Source organism: Macrosteles quadrilineatus, unplaced genomic scaffold, assembly GCF_028750875.1.
Source record: "Macrosteles quadrilineatus isolate MER2022 unplaced genomic scaffold, UCM_ALF_1.0 Scaffold_8__2_contigs__length_117827958, whole genome shotgun sequence".
Taxonomy (NCBI): domain Eukaryota; kingdom Metazoa; phylum Arthropoda; class Insecta; order Hemiptera; family Cicadellidae; genus Macrosteles; species Macrosteles quadrilineatus.
Window position 1 is genome coordinate 106314130 of NW_026542601.1, and position 16021 is coordinate 106330150.

General features: G+C 36.5%; 1 protein-coding gene across 1 annotated transcript in view; it reads left to right on the plus strand.

Annotated features, from left to right (window-relative positions):
- Positions 1–11178: 11178 nt before the first annotated feature.
- LOC129000011 (putative ATP-dependent RNA helicase TDRD12) overlaps positions 11179–16021 on the plus strand; it is a 62003-nt gene continuing 57160 nt past the window's right edge. The window contains exons 1-3 of the mRNA XM_054426855.1: positions 11179–11287; positions 13435–13629; positions 14925–15190. Of these exons, the coding sequence (XP_054282830.1) occupies positions 13441–13629; positions 14925–15190 (455 nt within the window). The 5' untranslated portion in view covers positions 11179–11287; positions 13435–13440. The remainder of the gene's footprint in view (positions 11288–13434; positions 13630–14924; positions 15191–16021) is intronic.

Consider the following 16021-nt stretch of genomic DNA (forward strand, 5'->3'; position numbering starts at 1 on the left):
AATACTGAAACAGTTTAAAAACGAAATGAATCTTATACCATTAGAAAGATGAGATTCGGAGGATTAATTTGCATGTATAAAACATCATTGAGCGAGAATTATGTAGCGAAAAAACATAGTTTAAAAAACTAGAGTGTTCAAAATTTATTTTGGCGGTGGAAAGTTTTAGTCGCATGGCAACAAAAACAGCTGTTTTTTGTTTAGGAGTATTTAAAAAACATTGATATTTCTACGTAGGGAATCATATTCCACACAACATTTACATTTAGATCAAATGTCTAAAAAAATTATTTGTTGGCTTTCTTGTGGGTTGCTTTTGAAATTTATAATTTGCATAATCCGAAAATTTCCAAACCACTAGCCACTACGCCTAAACGCATTGCTAGAAAATTCCTTTTTTATACCATTACATTCTACATTTATCACTGAAACAGAACATACGTAAATGTTTGTACTTATATTTACAAATAACTGCTCTGTGGCGAAATATACGGTACCACTACAAAAAGGCCAAAATTCACCCGCCACTGAGGACTAAAATGACCGCCAGATCTAGGGTTAATGACAGTAATTTGGTGGGTTAATGACAAACTAGTAAACACGTTGCTCGAAATCAAGCAATTGGAAAGAAGTAAAGTAGTTATTTAAAAGCAAATAAAATTCATCATAATTTGAGATGAGTTTAAAAGACTTTGAATTGAAAAATAAATAACAGCGATTAAAATTATACAGCTGATTAAAATGTAAACAATTATGTTCTTCATAAGGATAACATGGGATCTTTCAAAGCCACTGGGACAGAGCCCAATGGACTTTTTCAAAAATGTAAGGCCAGTTTGCATATCTACGCGACACGCTTATCTTTCCAATGAGACGTCAATGGATAAAATCGGTTAAGAAATGGCGGAGGAGTTCAACCGACAAAGTTTCGTGTAGCGTATTAATTATATAGATAGATTCGGAGGCATTTGAATACCTGAGATAGCACGCACGATTATTATCACGGCCACCTTTAACTCCAGGCCACGGCCTTCGAAGTGGCAACATCGCAAGTAGGGTTGTATCAGCTGTTTTTTTTTTATTTTTTATTTTTTTGAGGTGGCTACTGGTAATTTGTGTATTTTTTAAGTTTAAAATGGTTTAAAATACCTGCATATAGTAATCCTTTGTTGCTGATTTAGGCAACTAGTTTCGGTTCTTGTTTTGAACCATCTTCAGGCCTCAAGGTGTCAAGTGATCACTTCATTCGAAGGTCGTTAACAGAGTTCAATAAATAAAACATATACAAAACACGATACACGGAACGGACACACATTACAAAAAACACGAAAAACACGAAGGGACATTGACAATCGATCGTGACCGGGCTGAGGTAAAGTCTAGACTGGTGGTCAAAGTGGTCTATGACGTTGTCTCTGTCTTCTTATCACCGGTGCGTGTTCATTCATTCATTGTTCCCTCCAGTATCCTTATAGCTGTGTTGTAAATATAGTTGGATTGGAAGGAGAGTTTATCGTTCAAAACATTTTGATGGTCAGCTTTAACCGCTCTGTATATTTCAAACTCTTCCAATGTGTTTCTGGTTAGACGGTCCTGCGAGAAATGTAAAACTTCCATATTACTATTGATGTCTGAATAATTGTGGTTGTGTAATACTAGATGTTCTGCAAAATTTGATGTTTGGGGAGCTGTTGTTTTTCTGGGCATATGTTCCTTAAATCTCTTCTTAAACGAGCGTGAAGTCTGGCCAATGTAGTAGTTCGTGCAGTCATTACAATTTATTTTGTAGACTCCAGACTTATCGTAGATGGATGAATTAATTTCTGTTTTATCTTTCAATAGAGATCCAAGTTTATTGTTAGTCTTGAACGATACAGTGAATTTATTTTTGTCCATGATATTTTTAAATGTGTTACTGATATATCAGTAACACATTTAAAAATATCATGGACAAAAACTTATCGTGTTACTGATATATCAGTAACACATTTAAAAATATCATGGACAAAAATAAATTCACTGTATCGTTCAAGACTAACAATAAACTTGGATCTCTATTGAAAGATAAAACAGAAATTAATTCATCCATCTACGATAAGTCTGGAGTCTACAAAATAAATTGTAATGACTGCACGAACTACTACATTGGCCAGACTTCACGCTCGTTTAAGAAGAGATTTAAGGAACATATGCCCAGAAAAACAACAGCTCCCCAAACATCAAATTTTGCAGAACATCTAGTATTACACAACCACAATTATTCAGACATCAATAGTAATATGGAAGTTTTACATTTCTCGCAGGACCGTCTAACCAGAAACACATTGGAAGAGTTTGAAATATACAGAGCGGTTAAAGCTGACCATCAAAATGTTTTGAACGATAAACTCTCCTTCCAATCCAACTATATTTACAACACAGCTATAAGGATACTGGAGGGAACAATGAATGAATGAACACGCACCGGTGATAAGAAGACAGAGACAACGTCATAGACCACTTTGACCACCAGTCTAGACTTTACCTCAGCCCGGTCACGATCGATTGTCAATGTCCCTTCGTGTTTTTCGTGTTTTTTGTAATGTGTGTCCGTTCCGTGTATCGTGTTTTGTATATGTTTTATTTATTGAACTCTGTTAACGACCTTCGAATGAAGTGATCACTTGACACCTTGAGGCCTGAAGATGGTTCAAAACAAGAACCGAAACTAGTTGCCTAAATCAGCAACAAAGGATTACTATATGCAGGTATTTTAAACCATTTTAAGTATAATACAGTAATCCGGAGGCTAAACAACTATTTTTTAAAATATTTTTTAAGAATACAAAAGCTTGTTTACTGGGCTATGAAAATGTTGACTCCAATTTGATGTACAAAAACAGATTTTCAATTTAAACATTTATTTGGTTTCCAATTCTATACTGGATGGTAATAGAGTCTGAAGACAGTTAAATATCTTTTTAAATAATTTTGATAGAGATACAATACTTGGTACAAAGTTACAGAGCATAAGACTTTATTTTACCACATATTCAGTGATCTGATAATGCTTCAGGGGGACGGCCCACAAAGAGTCGGAAGAAAATCTTAAATGGAAGCATAGGTCAATGCACGTAAAATGAATGGTCTTTGTTAGTAGAATACAATGCCACAAACCGCACTTCAAAAGGTTGATCCCGCGCAAAATGGCAGATGTTAAAAAGATGTTGAAAGATTTCTTGAATCTGCCATTTTGAATCTTTGAACGACTGCCATTTTTCACTCGGGCGTTATTTTGAGCTTCAATTTACGGCATTGTAATCTACTAGTGAAGACCTTTAATTTGATGTGCATATTGACCTATGCTTACGTTAACAATTTTCTTCCGATTCCTAGGGCTGTGCCCCCGAGGAGTAAGCGTATAATAGCAATGCAAATTAAATGAATCTTTGAACAACTGTCATTCTTGGCTCGGTTGTCCATTTAAGTTAAAATTTGTGGCATTTTATTCTGCTAGTAAAGACATTTAATTTGATGTACAAGTCAACCTATGCTTTTATTTATGATTTCCTTCTGACTCCTTGCGGGACGTCCCAATATGATATAAAATTGATATTTCCTAAAAAAAAGGTAGATTCTTAGGGAGTGGTGTTGATGTATCAAATCTTATTGATTTATCTGTTGTCGTTTGGAAAATATTTAACTGCCTTCGGACTTTATATTTTATTTTCAATCTATCTATATAAATAAAATTAGAGTTTTGTCTGTACATTGCTCAGAATTATATATTTTTAGGTTATTTTTACGTTTTATACATTAAAGAAGCAGAAACGAGTCTTATCTCTATTTCTGTCTGTCTGTCTTTCCCTCTGTCTGTAACACTCAAGATGGCATTTTACGCAATCTTCTCCGTGAAAACCAGAGTACCTATCAAGATCCAAGTCATTTTAATGTATTCACTGGATTGGCGAGAGTGTCTTTAGTGATTAAAATATAGCCTCATACTACTTTGTAAATAAAATTACGGACTTTCAAAAATGTAGTTTTGTGCGATTTTTGTCAAATTTTCGTTCAATTTTTATCACATAATCGTCTATGAAATAACGAACAGCTGTTCGGATCAAGACTATTTTTTCTAGCTGTCACTGATACCCAGACAGCACACTTTCTCCTCAGGACATCCCACGGATATTGCGACAGGATATGCAAGATATCCCATAGTAGTCCTATGGTCAACCTGGGATATCCCAGGATATAAAATTATTTGCTAAATAATGAAGACGGCCAAATTATAAACTCGGAATTACTGAAAATAATTACATCAAGAACAACACTATAAATATAAGAAAAACTCAAAAGAAAAATGTGTCTAATATTATTTTTCATTTTTCCAATATCCTTTAAATCATCATTTTTTAACTTTTGTTTAAAATTAATTTATTAAGCAAATATTTACTTTTTGTACTACAGTAGTGTAAACACAGCCTGAAGATGGAAACCTAGTTTCTGAAAGTGCTAGTGAATAAAATAAATTATTATTTAATGGCCTTGTTAAACATTTAAATTTAGATATACATTTCATCAGTGGTAGTAGTTTTTTTTCTCCAGTTTGGTACCGGGACATTAGAGGATATCCAGTGGATTTTGTACATGTCCCGGGATGTCATGGGACATTTTGGGATATCCTATGGCATTCGTACATATCCCGTGCTGTCTGGGTATGATTACAAATGTTGTTTACAAATACCGCAACCATTTCGAATCACGGTTTGAAAGCAAATTACAACCAAGTGAGATTAAAAACGTTTTTCTTACATAACGGATTTAATTAATCGCAAGTGCAATAATATAGAGTAATAGTGTAACCGTAACTGAATTTAAATAACTAGGCATCATCAAGATCGGAACCATAAATTCTTTGAGCATAAAATGTTTCTTGAGTTTTGATAACCAGAAAGAAGACCTTGAATCAGTGTTTTATAGGGCTGGGACACTGAAATGATCGTCGCCAATAGCTTACAAAAAAGGTTTCCACTCATTGACGGCGCTTCGCCGTACATACTAACAGCACAGAATTACCAGAGACTGCGGACAAAAAAGCCCAAACTGAAAATAAATGCGAACAAAAAAACACAGAAACTACAGGAGTAGAAACAGTAACCTAGACATACCAAATAGGCCTAACCAAAAAACTCAAAGTCTTAAACAGCATAAAAAGGACATGAAAATTTACCACCTTAATATAAACCGTGGCCTACAAACAAAAATTGACCTAATTGAAATGGAAATAGACACTATAAAACCACAATTTTTACTTATCACTGAACATGGGCTAACTAAAGAACAGATTGAAACTACTAACATCCCAGGATATAACTTAGCAGCAAAATTTTCAAGAACCAATCATCTCTGGGGCGGAACCGCAATATACACACAAATATCATCAAAAATAGACTTCCAAATTATTGACACTGAGCAGTGAAGGATTTACCACTAAGGCCGCGAGCAAGAGGGGGCCGCAGAGGATTGGGAAAAACATTTTTTTAGATACAATTTTAAAAAAATAATTTATTTTAAACCACCAGTTTGCCGCGATCACAGGTGACCATAATGATGTCTCCGTGGACCGAGGGAGATGTTCACGATTTTGCCGCGGCCTCGGGTGCCTGTGATGATGTCCCGTGATTGCGGCCCGCGGGAGACGTTCATGATTTAGCCGCGGCCGCGGGTGACGTTCACGAATTAGATGCTGTATCGAGTTGTCAATGATGATGTCCCCGTGATTGCGGCCCGTGTGCGGGAGATTTTCACGATATCGCCGCGGCTGCGAGTGTTGATGATGATGTCCCTGTGATCGCGGTTCACGGGAGATGTTAACGATTTCGCCGCGGCTGGGGGTGTCAATGTGGATGTCCCCGTGATAGCTTCCCGAGTGGGATGTTTACGATTTCGGCACGGCCGCGGGTGACAATGATGAAGTCCTCATGATCGCAGTCCACGGGAGAGCTGTTTAACACGACTTTGCCGCGATCGCAAGTTTCGATGATGATGTCCCCGTGATTGCGGCCCGCGGGAGATGTTCACGATTTTACTGCGGTCCCGGATAGTTACGATCACTAAGCCATCATAGTTATGATGGTTTAGTTAAGTTTGACTTGGTTTAGGAGAGATGTCCACGATTTCATCCAGGATCACGGGTGTCGATGATGATGTCCCCTTGATGTATAGGAGATAGTCACTATTACTTCCGCGATCGCAAGGAATTTTCACCACAGGGGGAGGGCCGCTCAAGTAATTTGGCCTGGGGCCGCAAGTACCATAAATCCGGCACTGACACTGAGAACCTATCCAGGGAAATGGAATGTGAAATATCAGCCATTAAAATTAAAACAACATCAAAGGCAACGGTAATAGTCTGCGTATATAGACCACCATCAGCCGACATCGATAGATTTCTTCAAACATTTGACACGTTCCTTAATCAAATATCAATCAAAAACAACCAGATAGCAATCCTCGGCGATATAAATATTGACACACTCTCCCCCTCAAATAATCTAACAAAGCTGGAAACCCTTCTTAAACAACACAACCTTTTAATGCCAAAATTACCGCCAACCCGAATAACTCCGACATCAAAAACAAGCATAGACTGTTGTATAACCAACCACCTCAAACCACTCACTGAGGTAATAAATAACACAATCTCTGATCATGAAGCGGTTCTCTGTACATTGAATACACCTATAAATGAGGGAAACAAAGAAAAAATAATGCTGAGGAACTTTTCCAAGGCAAACATGCAACTCATCAAAACCCTGCTAGAAAAAAAAAACTGGTCTTCAGTTTTTGAGGAAAGAACGGCAAACGGAAAATATAACAACTTTATAGGCATTCTGACATACTACTTGGATGCGGCATGCCCCTACAAAACAAAAATAATATCATCCAAAAAAAAGCAAGCATACGCCATGACCGAACCCATACAACAACATAGAAAAGACACCATAGAAGCAAAAAACAGATACCTCACTACAAACCAAAACAACCACAAAAATGAGTATATTAGACGGAAAAAGGCCTATGATCAAAAAGTCATCCAAGCAAAAAAGGAGTATGTTACTCACAGGATATCTAATGCATCAAATCAATCCAAAGAATCCTGGAAAATTATTAACGAAGAAAGAAACAAAAATAAGACCTCAGACCTCAAGAATATAAGCCTAAAACTAAACGACATAACTATAACCAACCCAAAAGACATTGCCGACTCTTTCAATGATTTTTTTATCAACATAGGGAAAACAACCGGACCTACAACACTCCTAAACACCCCAACCAACAACTTTCAGAACAACCTACAACCAAAGCTGGAGCTATTTGAACCGGTCTCAGAGCAAGATCTAAAAAAATTATTCAAATCCATAAAACATAATAATACAGCAGGGATAGATGACCTGTCTGAGAAACTTATACATCACTGCCAAGATGAAATAGCTCAACCCCTACTACACATCATAAATTCCTCCATAGCCGAATCTACAGTACCAGACAAAATGAAAATATCATTAGTATACCCAAAATACAAAAAATCTGAAAAAACCAATATAGAAAATTATAGACCAATAGCCATACTTCCAACCTTATCTAAATTTCTAGAAAAAGTAATCCTCATACAAATAATGAAATTTTTAAACTCCAACAATAAATTACATATCCATCAACATGGATTCCGAAATAACAGGTCTATCAACACAGCCATATCCGATCTTCTCCAATCCATAACCGAGAACTGGGAAAAATGTCATAACGTTTCAGCAATATTTTTGGACCTCCGGAAAGCATTTGACTGCCTCGACTGGTTAATATTGCTTGACAAACTGGAATCAATAGGGATTACAAAAAGTGCTAAAGCGTGGCTAAAAAGTTATCTCTCCAATAGACAGCAAATAGTCGAAGTAACCCACTATATTAACAACACCAAACAAAAAATAAAATCAACCTGTGGGAAGATGGAAAATGGCGTACCACAAGGCTCTGTTTTAGGACCACTACTCTTCCTAATATACGTCAATAGCCTACCACAAAACCTCCCCGAATTCACAAAATGTATAATGTTTGCCGATGACACAACCCTCATTGTTCCAGCATCAAATATAGAAGAACTGGAAAACCGAATTGAAGCAACAACAATTTCTGCAAGCGACAACTTCAAAAAACTCAATCTCACTATAAACCAGACAAAAAGCGCAATAGTAAACTTTACACCAAGAAACACAACAAGTCAAACGCCTAACACCAATATTGAAATAGTATCAGAAACCAAATTCCTAGGACTAATAATAGATGAAAACCTCAGCTGGAAAACCCATGTAGAAAATTTAACAAATAAATTATCCTCGGCATTTTATGGACTTAAAAGAATAAAAAGAATATCTGGGAAAAATACCGCACTTGTTGTTTACCACGCTCTAATTTCTTCCCACATAAGATTTGGTATTATAGCCTGGGGAGCGGCACCGCAAATCTACCTAGACCAAATACTAACTGTCCAGAAGAAGTCTATAAGAGCAATTAATGATCTGCAGGATGAAGAACACTGCAAACCATACTTTATCAACAACAAAATTTTAACAGTCATATCCATCTATATCTACGAAACCATCGTCCATTCCCTAACATCAAACAGCAATAGAAGAGAAGACATACATGACCACAACACAAGAAGAAAACAACAATTTGACTTACCATACCACAGACTTAAAAAATCTCAAAACCATCCAAACTACATAGGACTAAAATTTTTCAACCACCTCCCAGATTAATTAAAAAATATTCAAAATACAAACGGCTTTAAAAATAAACTTAAAGACTTCTTCTCAACAAGACCCTGCTACAAGATAAAAGAATTCTTTGAAGCTATTAATGCCTAAAGATGAAGAATAAACCCGGACGAGCCCCCTTTCTTAAGGACAGCGGAGGTAAACACCCACAAGTAAGTAAATAACAAGTAAGTAACAAGCTTCAATGGTGGTTGTGTAAAGTGTAAAGTAAAAAATCACAACTGCAGTGGGTGATTGTAACAGAGGTTTAACAGAGGAAGTGCTAAACTCGCTTTTTCAATGTGTCACTTTCTGTTTCTACTCACAGTGTGATGCAATCGCTGGACCATACAGCCAATAGGCCCATAGCTCATATCTTGGGTACGTAAGCCTACATATTTATTCATAACAAACTTTTCGACGACGATCCTTGATACCGGTACTTTTCCTTAGAATACATGGCCTACATACTTAAGAAATATAATAATTACAAATGACCAAAACCCCAACATTGTGTGATTTTCGTCACATTTCCTTATAATGTTAATAGATATACTAATCATTGTTTAGAGAATGCGTAATCTATTAAATAACAAAAAGTTGTTTGGATAAGGTTGTTTTTTTTTCAAACTGACACCGATAAGTTTACGTTATAACTTTTTACGAGAAAATCCAAAACCAAGAGATCAATAACCTCTTGACCGTGGTGGACACACTGTAACTAGCTTGGGTCCTGTATAATCGCACTCTGGGTACACCAAGCTGATGGCACTGCCTGGTGTTGTAGTTGTGCTGGTGGACGTTGAGCCACGCCCCCCGCCCCCGCACCTGCACCCAGGCCAACGACTTGGAAGCGTGATTCCATGTCCAGGCCCGAGAAGCGGCTCACAAACTACCAAAAAACAAGAGAGCCGTAGATGAAGGTTCAAGAACAACAGGACGGGTGTCTATGTCAGACGAATCTCATAGTCTACTGTAACAGGTTGGTGACTCCAAGCTTTGGCGTCAGCACATCTGAGAAGCGAGAACACAGGTTCTGATAGCTTCAGCCTCACAAGGAGTCAGATGCCCTCAGGAGTCAGAGACCCGTCTCGCAAATTGGAAAAAACACTGACCTCTGCCTAAATCCAAAATTAGGCCAGTGTGATTGATAAAATCCGCTCCCAAAATGACAGGAAAATGAAGGTCCTATGCCACCCAAAAACTCCAAACCCAAGAAAAATGCTCAATTTTGAACTTGAAACGGGCTTCGTACATGATAGGAAGAGGTGAATTTGACGCGGTCCAGCAGATAGGGGTTTTTTGATCAACTTGCTTGATTAGCCCAGAAGATTTTAGTTATTCTCCTGGCATGAATAAAATAGCTGGCACACTTATATAAATAACTCTGTATATTGACTCTATGTAGAATATAAAATACAGTACTGTAATAAAGCCTTAAAAGGGAAGCCGCCAGGTCTTCTGCCTGGCTCGTAGACTGCGAAATATGGTGGAATTAGATGTTTCTGATGAAGGTCCACAAGTGAAAGAGAATCACACGTTATCAAATCCATATACGCTAAGCCGATTTTTGTAAACAGAACTCCTCCCTCATTTTTGGACCGATTTTGATGATTAAAGTGTCAAAAAAGTGGCCCTAAATCCCTGATCCCCCAAACCTAACCTAACCTAACCCTAACCCCCCCCCTAAACCTAACCTTGTTGGCCCTAATCTGTGGCTTTGCAAAGTGTTTTTAATTTGTTGGAATCCTTATTAGTTTGGGCAGGATCTTCCATCAAAGTTGGGGTTTCTCCTTTGATGGAGCACCCCCAACTTCCGTCCTATAAAATTAACATGGGGGAATCTAAATATTTAATTGGAAACTTTGTCTCCACTAATTTGAGAGAACGACTGGGCATAGAAACTTGGTGTAGAGGTGTCCAAAGAAAGGTCTCGGTCTGTTGATGAGCTATCAAAAGAGAAACGAAGTAAATTCCCTCGGGGCTCTGCCCCAAAAGCCAGTCTTAAGTTCCCTTCCCATATTTGTTTATGTTTATTTGTTTCCCTTCCCATATGCGAAACTATAGTAGTCATAGGCATAACGCGTTGATATATTATAATAACAACTGTTGTTATTATATCTATGTCATAATGTCACTGCGAAGCTTTTGCGAGTGGTGAACTAGTGCTCTCCCTCCAACATTCCTATTTCTCTATGTTATTTCATTTCAACAGCCTTCTTCTTCTTCTCCCCTTTTTTTAATGTTTGGTTATTGGTTTGGTCTTGGTCTCGTCCTCGTCTCCGTCTCCGTCTTCGTCTTCCGTCTGTCTGTTCTCTGTTCTGTGTTCTGTGGGTGGGCGTGGCGTAGCTGAAGCTGTGCGCTGTGCTGTGTTGTGGGTGTTTTGGTTCTGTGGTTTGATAAGAAAATTGCTCAATGATTCACAGAGTTATCTCTATGGTCTTAAAGGATGGAATAATCAACTAGTTACTGACTTAGCACAACAGGTTAGTGACATAACTAACTTATTGATAAAAGAATTAGCCTAAATACTTAAAACTAATCCTAAGCTCGTGTAACCTACAAACCACGAATAACTTACTAGAAAAAATTATTTTTTATTTATTTATTTTTCTAGTAATCGTGCTACAAACTAGGCCGGTTAGCCTAGCCTACCTCCTAAGTTAATAAACATGTCATCTTAGTCGTAGTTCATCTAAGAGGGTTTGTACAACAGAGTAGCCCATTATACAGGAGCAGGAGATAGGCCCGGGCTTATCTTACACTTCCAATAAAGGCAGCTTCAACCTAGCCTACTTTACTATGCTTGAGTTCCATAGGCTACTGTAAAATCTTTTATTAACCTTATATTAGGCTTAGGCATGTATGTTCAAGGTGTGTACTGAGAAAAGCGTCCAAGGACTAAATCCATCCGAAGTGTAGGCTAACTCCTGTAACAGAATTAGATGGTAGGCATAACTTAACACATGTTGCCATAGGCTATCCTAGGCCTATGTTTACAGCGCACAGTTAAGTTAGTTACGGTATGGTCGTTGTGTCTCTTGCTGTTACCATAACAATATTTAGGCCTAACTTAGCACAGTCTGTAATATTATAAGTAAGTAGGCCTAAGTTAATCTCAGGCTAAACTGTTTTAGAGTGTTTAGTTAGGGCTATCATATAAGATACCGGTAATCCGCTAATTGGAAAATTATGCATAATAAGGTGACCATGGAAACCTAGGCCTATAAGTTAGTAATTTTATCCCTAGGCTATCATGAGAAACTAACTTAAGTTAAGTTACAGATTGTTAACTTAAGTTACAGTACCGGAAAACAATGGTACAACAATTTCTCTGCTTTTAGAAAAACTACTTATAGGCTTAACTTATAAATATTATGGAAAGTAAATGAGAAACGTCTTATAACACTTAAAACATAACTTATATTTACGCTTACTGTCACTCACAAGACGGTAGGGGCCTAAGTATACAAAAAAGATGGTAAGTGGTGATCGATTTCGATTGTGGGACAAACTCCAATCATCATCAGACCCAATACTTGGGTGAATCTTTTATTTACTTTCTGTAAATTTAATAACACGTACAATGCTGATCAAAAAGTTATTAATAGGATATGCCTATATATTCACACTTGAAATTGAGTTTTTTAACTGCAATGACACAACCACTACCACTCTTGGCTTTTTTAGTGGCGACACTGTCATTAGTGCTGTTACAGCTGTTTTGTTTGTTAGCAGCTAAGTTAAGTAATTGTTAAGTACACTAGGCTTATATCATTCGTGTAGCCTATTTTTTAAGAATGCGAAAGCTTGGTTACTGGGCTATGGAAAAATTGACTATTTTAAATGTAGACCTACGGAAGTAAATTTTTAATTTAGGCCTATATGTTTAGGTGCCAGTACACTAAGTTATGACTTAGCCTATATGTCTTATTTTCAATCTTTTAATACACTTTTGTTTATATTACGAAATATGTCTGACCAAGATTTAAGTTTCTTAATGACTCTTAATTTTAATCAAATATTTTATAAGTTATAGGACTGCTTAGGCTAAATTAACGTACTTTACCTGTCAAAGTAGGCTTTCTAATGTGATATTTACTTTAAAATTACATATACAATTCACCCATAGGCCTAGTTGTGAAGTAGGCTAGGGTCTATTAACTTAGGTTTTAGTGTGAAAATAGCGCAAATTAATGTTTCTAAATACAACATTTAAAAAATGGGAAATTAAGTTACCGGTACCGGTATGTTTATTGTGGTTTGAATAATTTTTATGACAGCTGAAAAATCTTTGCACCATTGTTTTCAGTTAGGTACAAATCTAGGTTTTGGTGGTATATAAATTTACTTACCCTACTATAAGTTTCTATAGTCTTCGGTGCCGCTAATTACAAATATTAAGGCTATTCCTTTTAAGCTAAGTTAAATGGTAAGTTTATAGATTACCTTGCTTCATCGATGAAAATAGTGCCGTAGGCTATTCCTTTTATTCTATTGTAACCAACCAAGATTTTAATTTCCTGGTTGGAATGGGATCCCGGCCTAGTTGCTGGAATCCTAAAATGACTGATTTCAGTGGGTCAAATTCATTATCAAGCAACATTTTTACTGTATATTCCTAATTTTGTAGATAGCGATGGCATCTTCACAAAAACTGGGAATAGAGATCTATGTAGACGATTACCACTCAGTTACTGTGTTCACTGCAACTAAAGTTGAGGAGGACGAAGGATGGAAATCAGGTTTTAGAGCCAAGCAGTTTGATGAATTCTGCCGTAGCCATTTCAGAGCACATCGTTTTGGCCCTGATCCAGAGACTGGTCAGGTATGTGTCACTCTATCCTGTAACTTACTAGGGCTAAGGTAAATGTTAATTAATCGGGATCAATCGCAGGAGTTTTTATTTGTAATGTGTGTTTTTTCGTTACTATTTACATAACCTTAACTTACATTAAAGAAAAAAACACTTTTACTACTTGTTTCGATCGCCGATTATATAATTTATTATTAGAAAAATAAAATATTGATAACGAATCGTCAAAAAACCATCGATAATGAATGTTCCATTTAACCAAATAATACCGTTGTTTAACCAAGACAAAAACTCCGCTTAGCGAGAATCTGTGTTTCAAATTTTAAGCGACCGATGAAGGGTTAACTTACTGTAATACATAGGCTTGAGAACCGAGAAAAGAAATCATCGGCGTAGAGTGTTTAATTTTGGATTTCGAAATACTGTTGGTTTGAAATTTAGATGTGGGCCTAGGCTACCCATTTTTCACTCGTTGCTCAAACATGTGTAGGCAACTAAACATTAAACAACATGTAACAATTAAAGTATTAAAGTTATGTAGTCAACATGCGTGATTTGGCTTCTATTGTTTTAACATTTTGCTTAACACAACTCTCTCAATTAATAGTTGAAGAAGAAGTTTGTTGTTTTTGTTCATTTTTGATAATGAGAATCAACAAATGATATCTGCAGTAGAAGTAGAACCTCGCTAATTCGAATTTCAGAGGAGAAACCATTTATTTTGAATTATGAGAAGTTTTAAAATAGAGAGTTTGATTTATAGAGGTCAGAATAAATAAAATTTGAATTATGGAGGTCCCAGATTTAAGTTTAGAGAGATTGAGAGAACGGAGACTAATGAACACGTCGTGGAAACATCATTAAGGAGATCAGTTCATGTTTCATTTACAGCTTACGATAACGCAACTGAAATCGTAGAGGTTGGCTTCGATTATAGATTGTAGAGGCAACAGTTCGAATTACCGGTACAGTACAGCAACAAAATTTGAATTGTAGAGGCTCAAGTATGTGCAAATTTGAATTGTAGAGGCTGCATTAAGCGTAAAATCACTTTGAATTATCGCTATATTATTTTTTTAATTTTAGAGGTTTTCTGAGAGGAACAGACAAACATTTCTAATTATAGAGGTTTTCGAACTACCGAGGTTCGAATTAGCGAGGTTCTACTGTATTGGGATAATCTTAGAATCACAGAACTATTGTACTAATTTATTGAAACTGGTTAGCAAAAAATTTTAGCCATACATACTTAAAAAAACAAAAGTTTCTGGTAGACCTAATTGTAATTATTGTAAATAATTTCCTAGGTTGTCGGTGTGTTTTTACCGAAGCACTGTCAGGGTTTTTGGTTGAGGGGGCAAGTGGTACAGATAATAACAAATACAGACAACAGCTTTGAATACAAAGTGCAGCTGAATGATGATGATGTTGTGTTGGTAAAACGCCCGCACCTTATAACATTCGACGAGGCTCAGTTGGCGCCGATGGACGCTCTGAAGCCACCACCATTGAAGCCATGGAAACCATCGACCAAATTCATAGGACTGTATGGAGTGTTGCCTGTCAGTCCTTTGTAAGTAATATTTTTCCTTTCTCTCCCCATACATAGTATAGAGAAAGAAGTAGTTATGTGTCAAAACCGAATCTTAAATCTCTTGCGTTTGGGTTTTAAGATTCAAAATTTCTGGTTTTGAAAGGATTTTTTTTCTCAAAACGTTTGCCCTGAAATAAAAAAAGTGTTTTTCGAAGTGGTGATTGTGTGTGTGTGTGGATGTGTACAGAGCCACAGACCACACCTATAGTTGGATTTTGATGAAAATTGGTAGGTATGTGGTTACTAATCAAATGTATAACTTATCTAGGCGTATTTTTGAAATTGCTATTTTCAATGGTGCTATTTCTATAAAAGACCCACAATAAAATAACAGAATATTCATATTTTTAAAAGACGGCCCTAACGATTTTGATTAACATTTTGTGTGTTATAGCCCTTTTGATTCTGAACGAAATGGTAAACCTTTATAACTGTAAAAATAACATTGAATATAAGTGAAACTTTTGTGATTTTAACTATAAAATACCATACTTTCTCCCACCTGTTGCCCGTGATAAAAGTTGTTGGCAAACTAAAATTAGAAAGGTTTGATACTTGACTCACCTTTTAAACCTATTGTCTAATCCTACACTCATCTCCATTCTTACTTGGCTTACAATACCTACTTTCGTTTGGTCGCCATTTCAAAGTTTATTTAAGTATGTTATGTTTGATTTTCCATAGGTATTGATTAATTTTCCATAGGCCCTATTGATTGATTTTAGCTTCTTCTTAGTGAATTTCCCTATAGAGAAGTAGCTATTACCATAGGTAGCACAGTAAAACCTAGGCCCTGGACCAATTTACTTT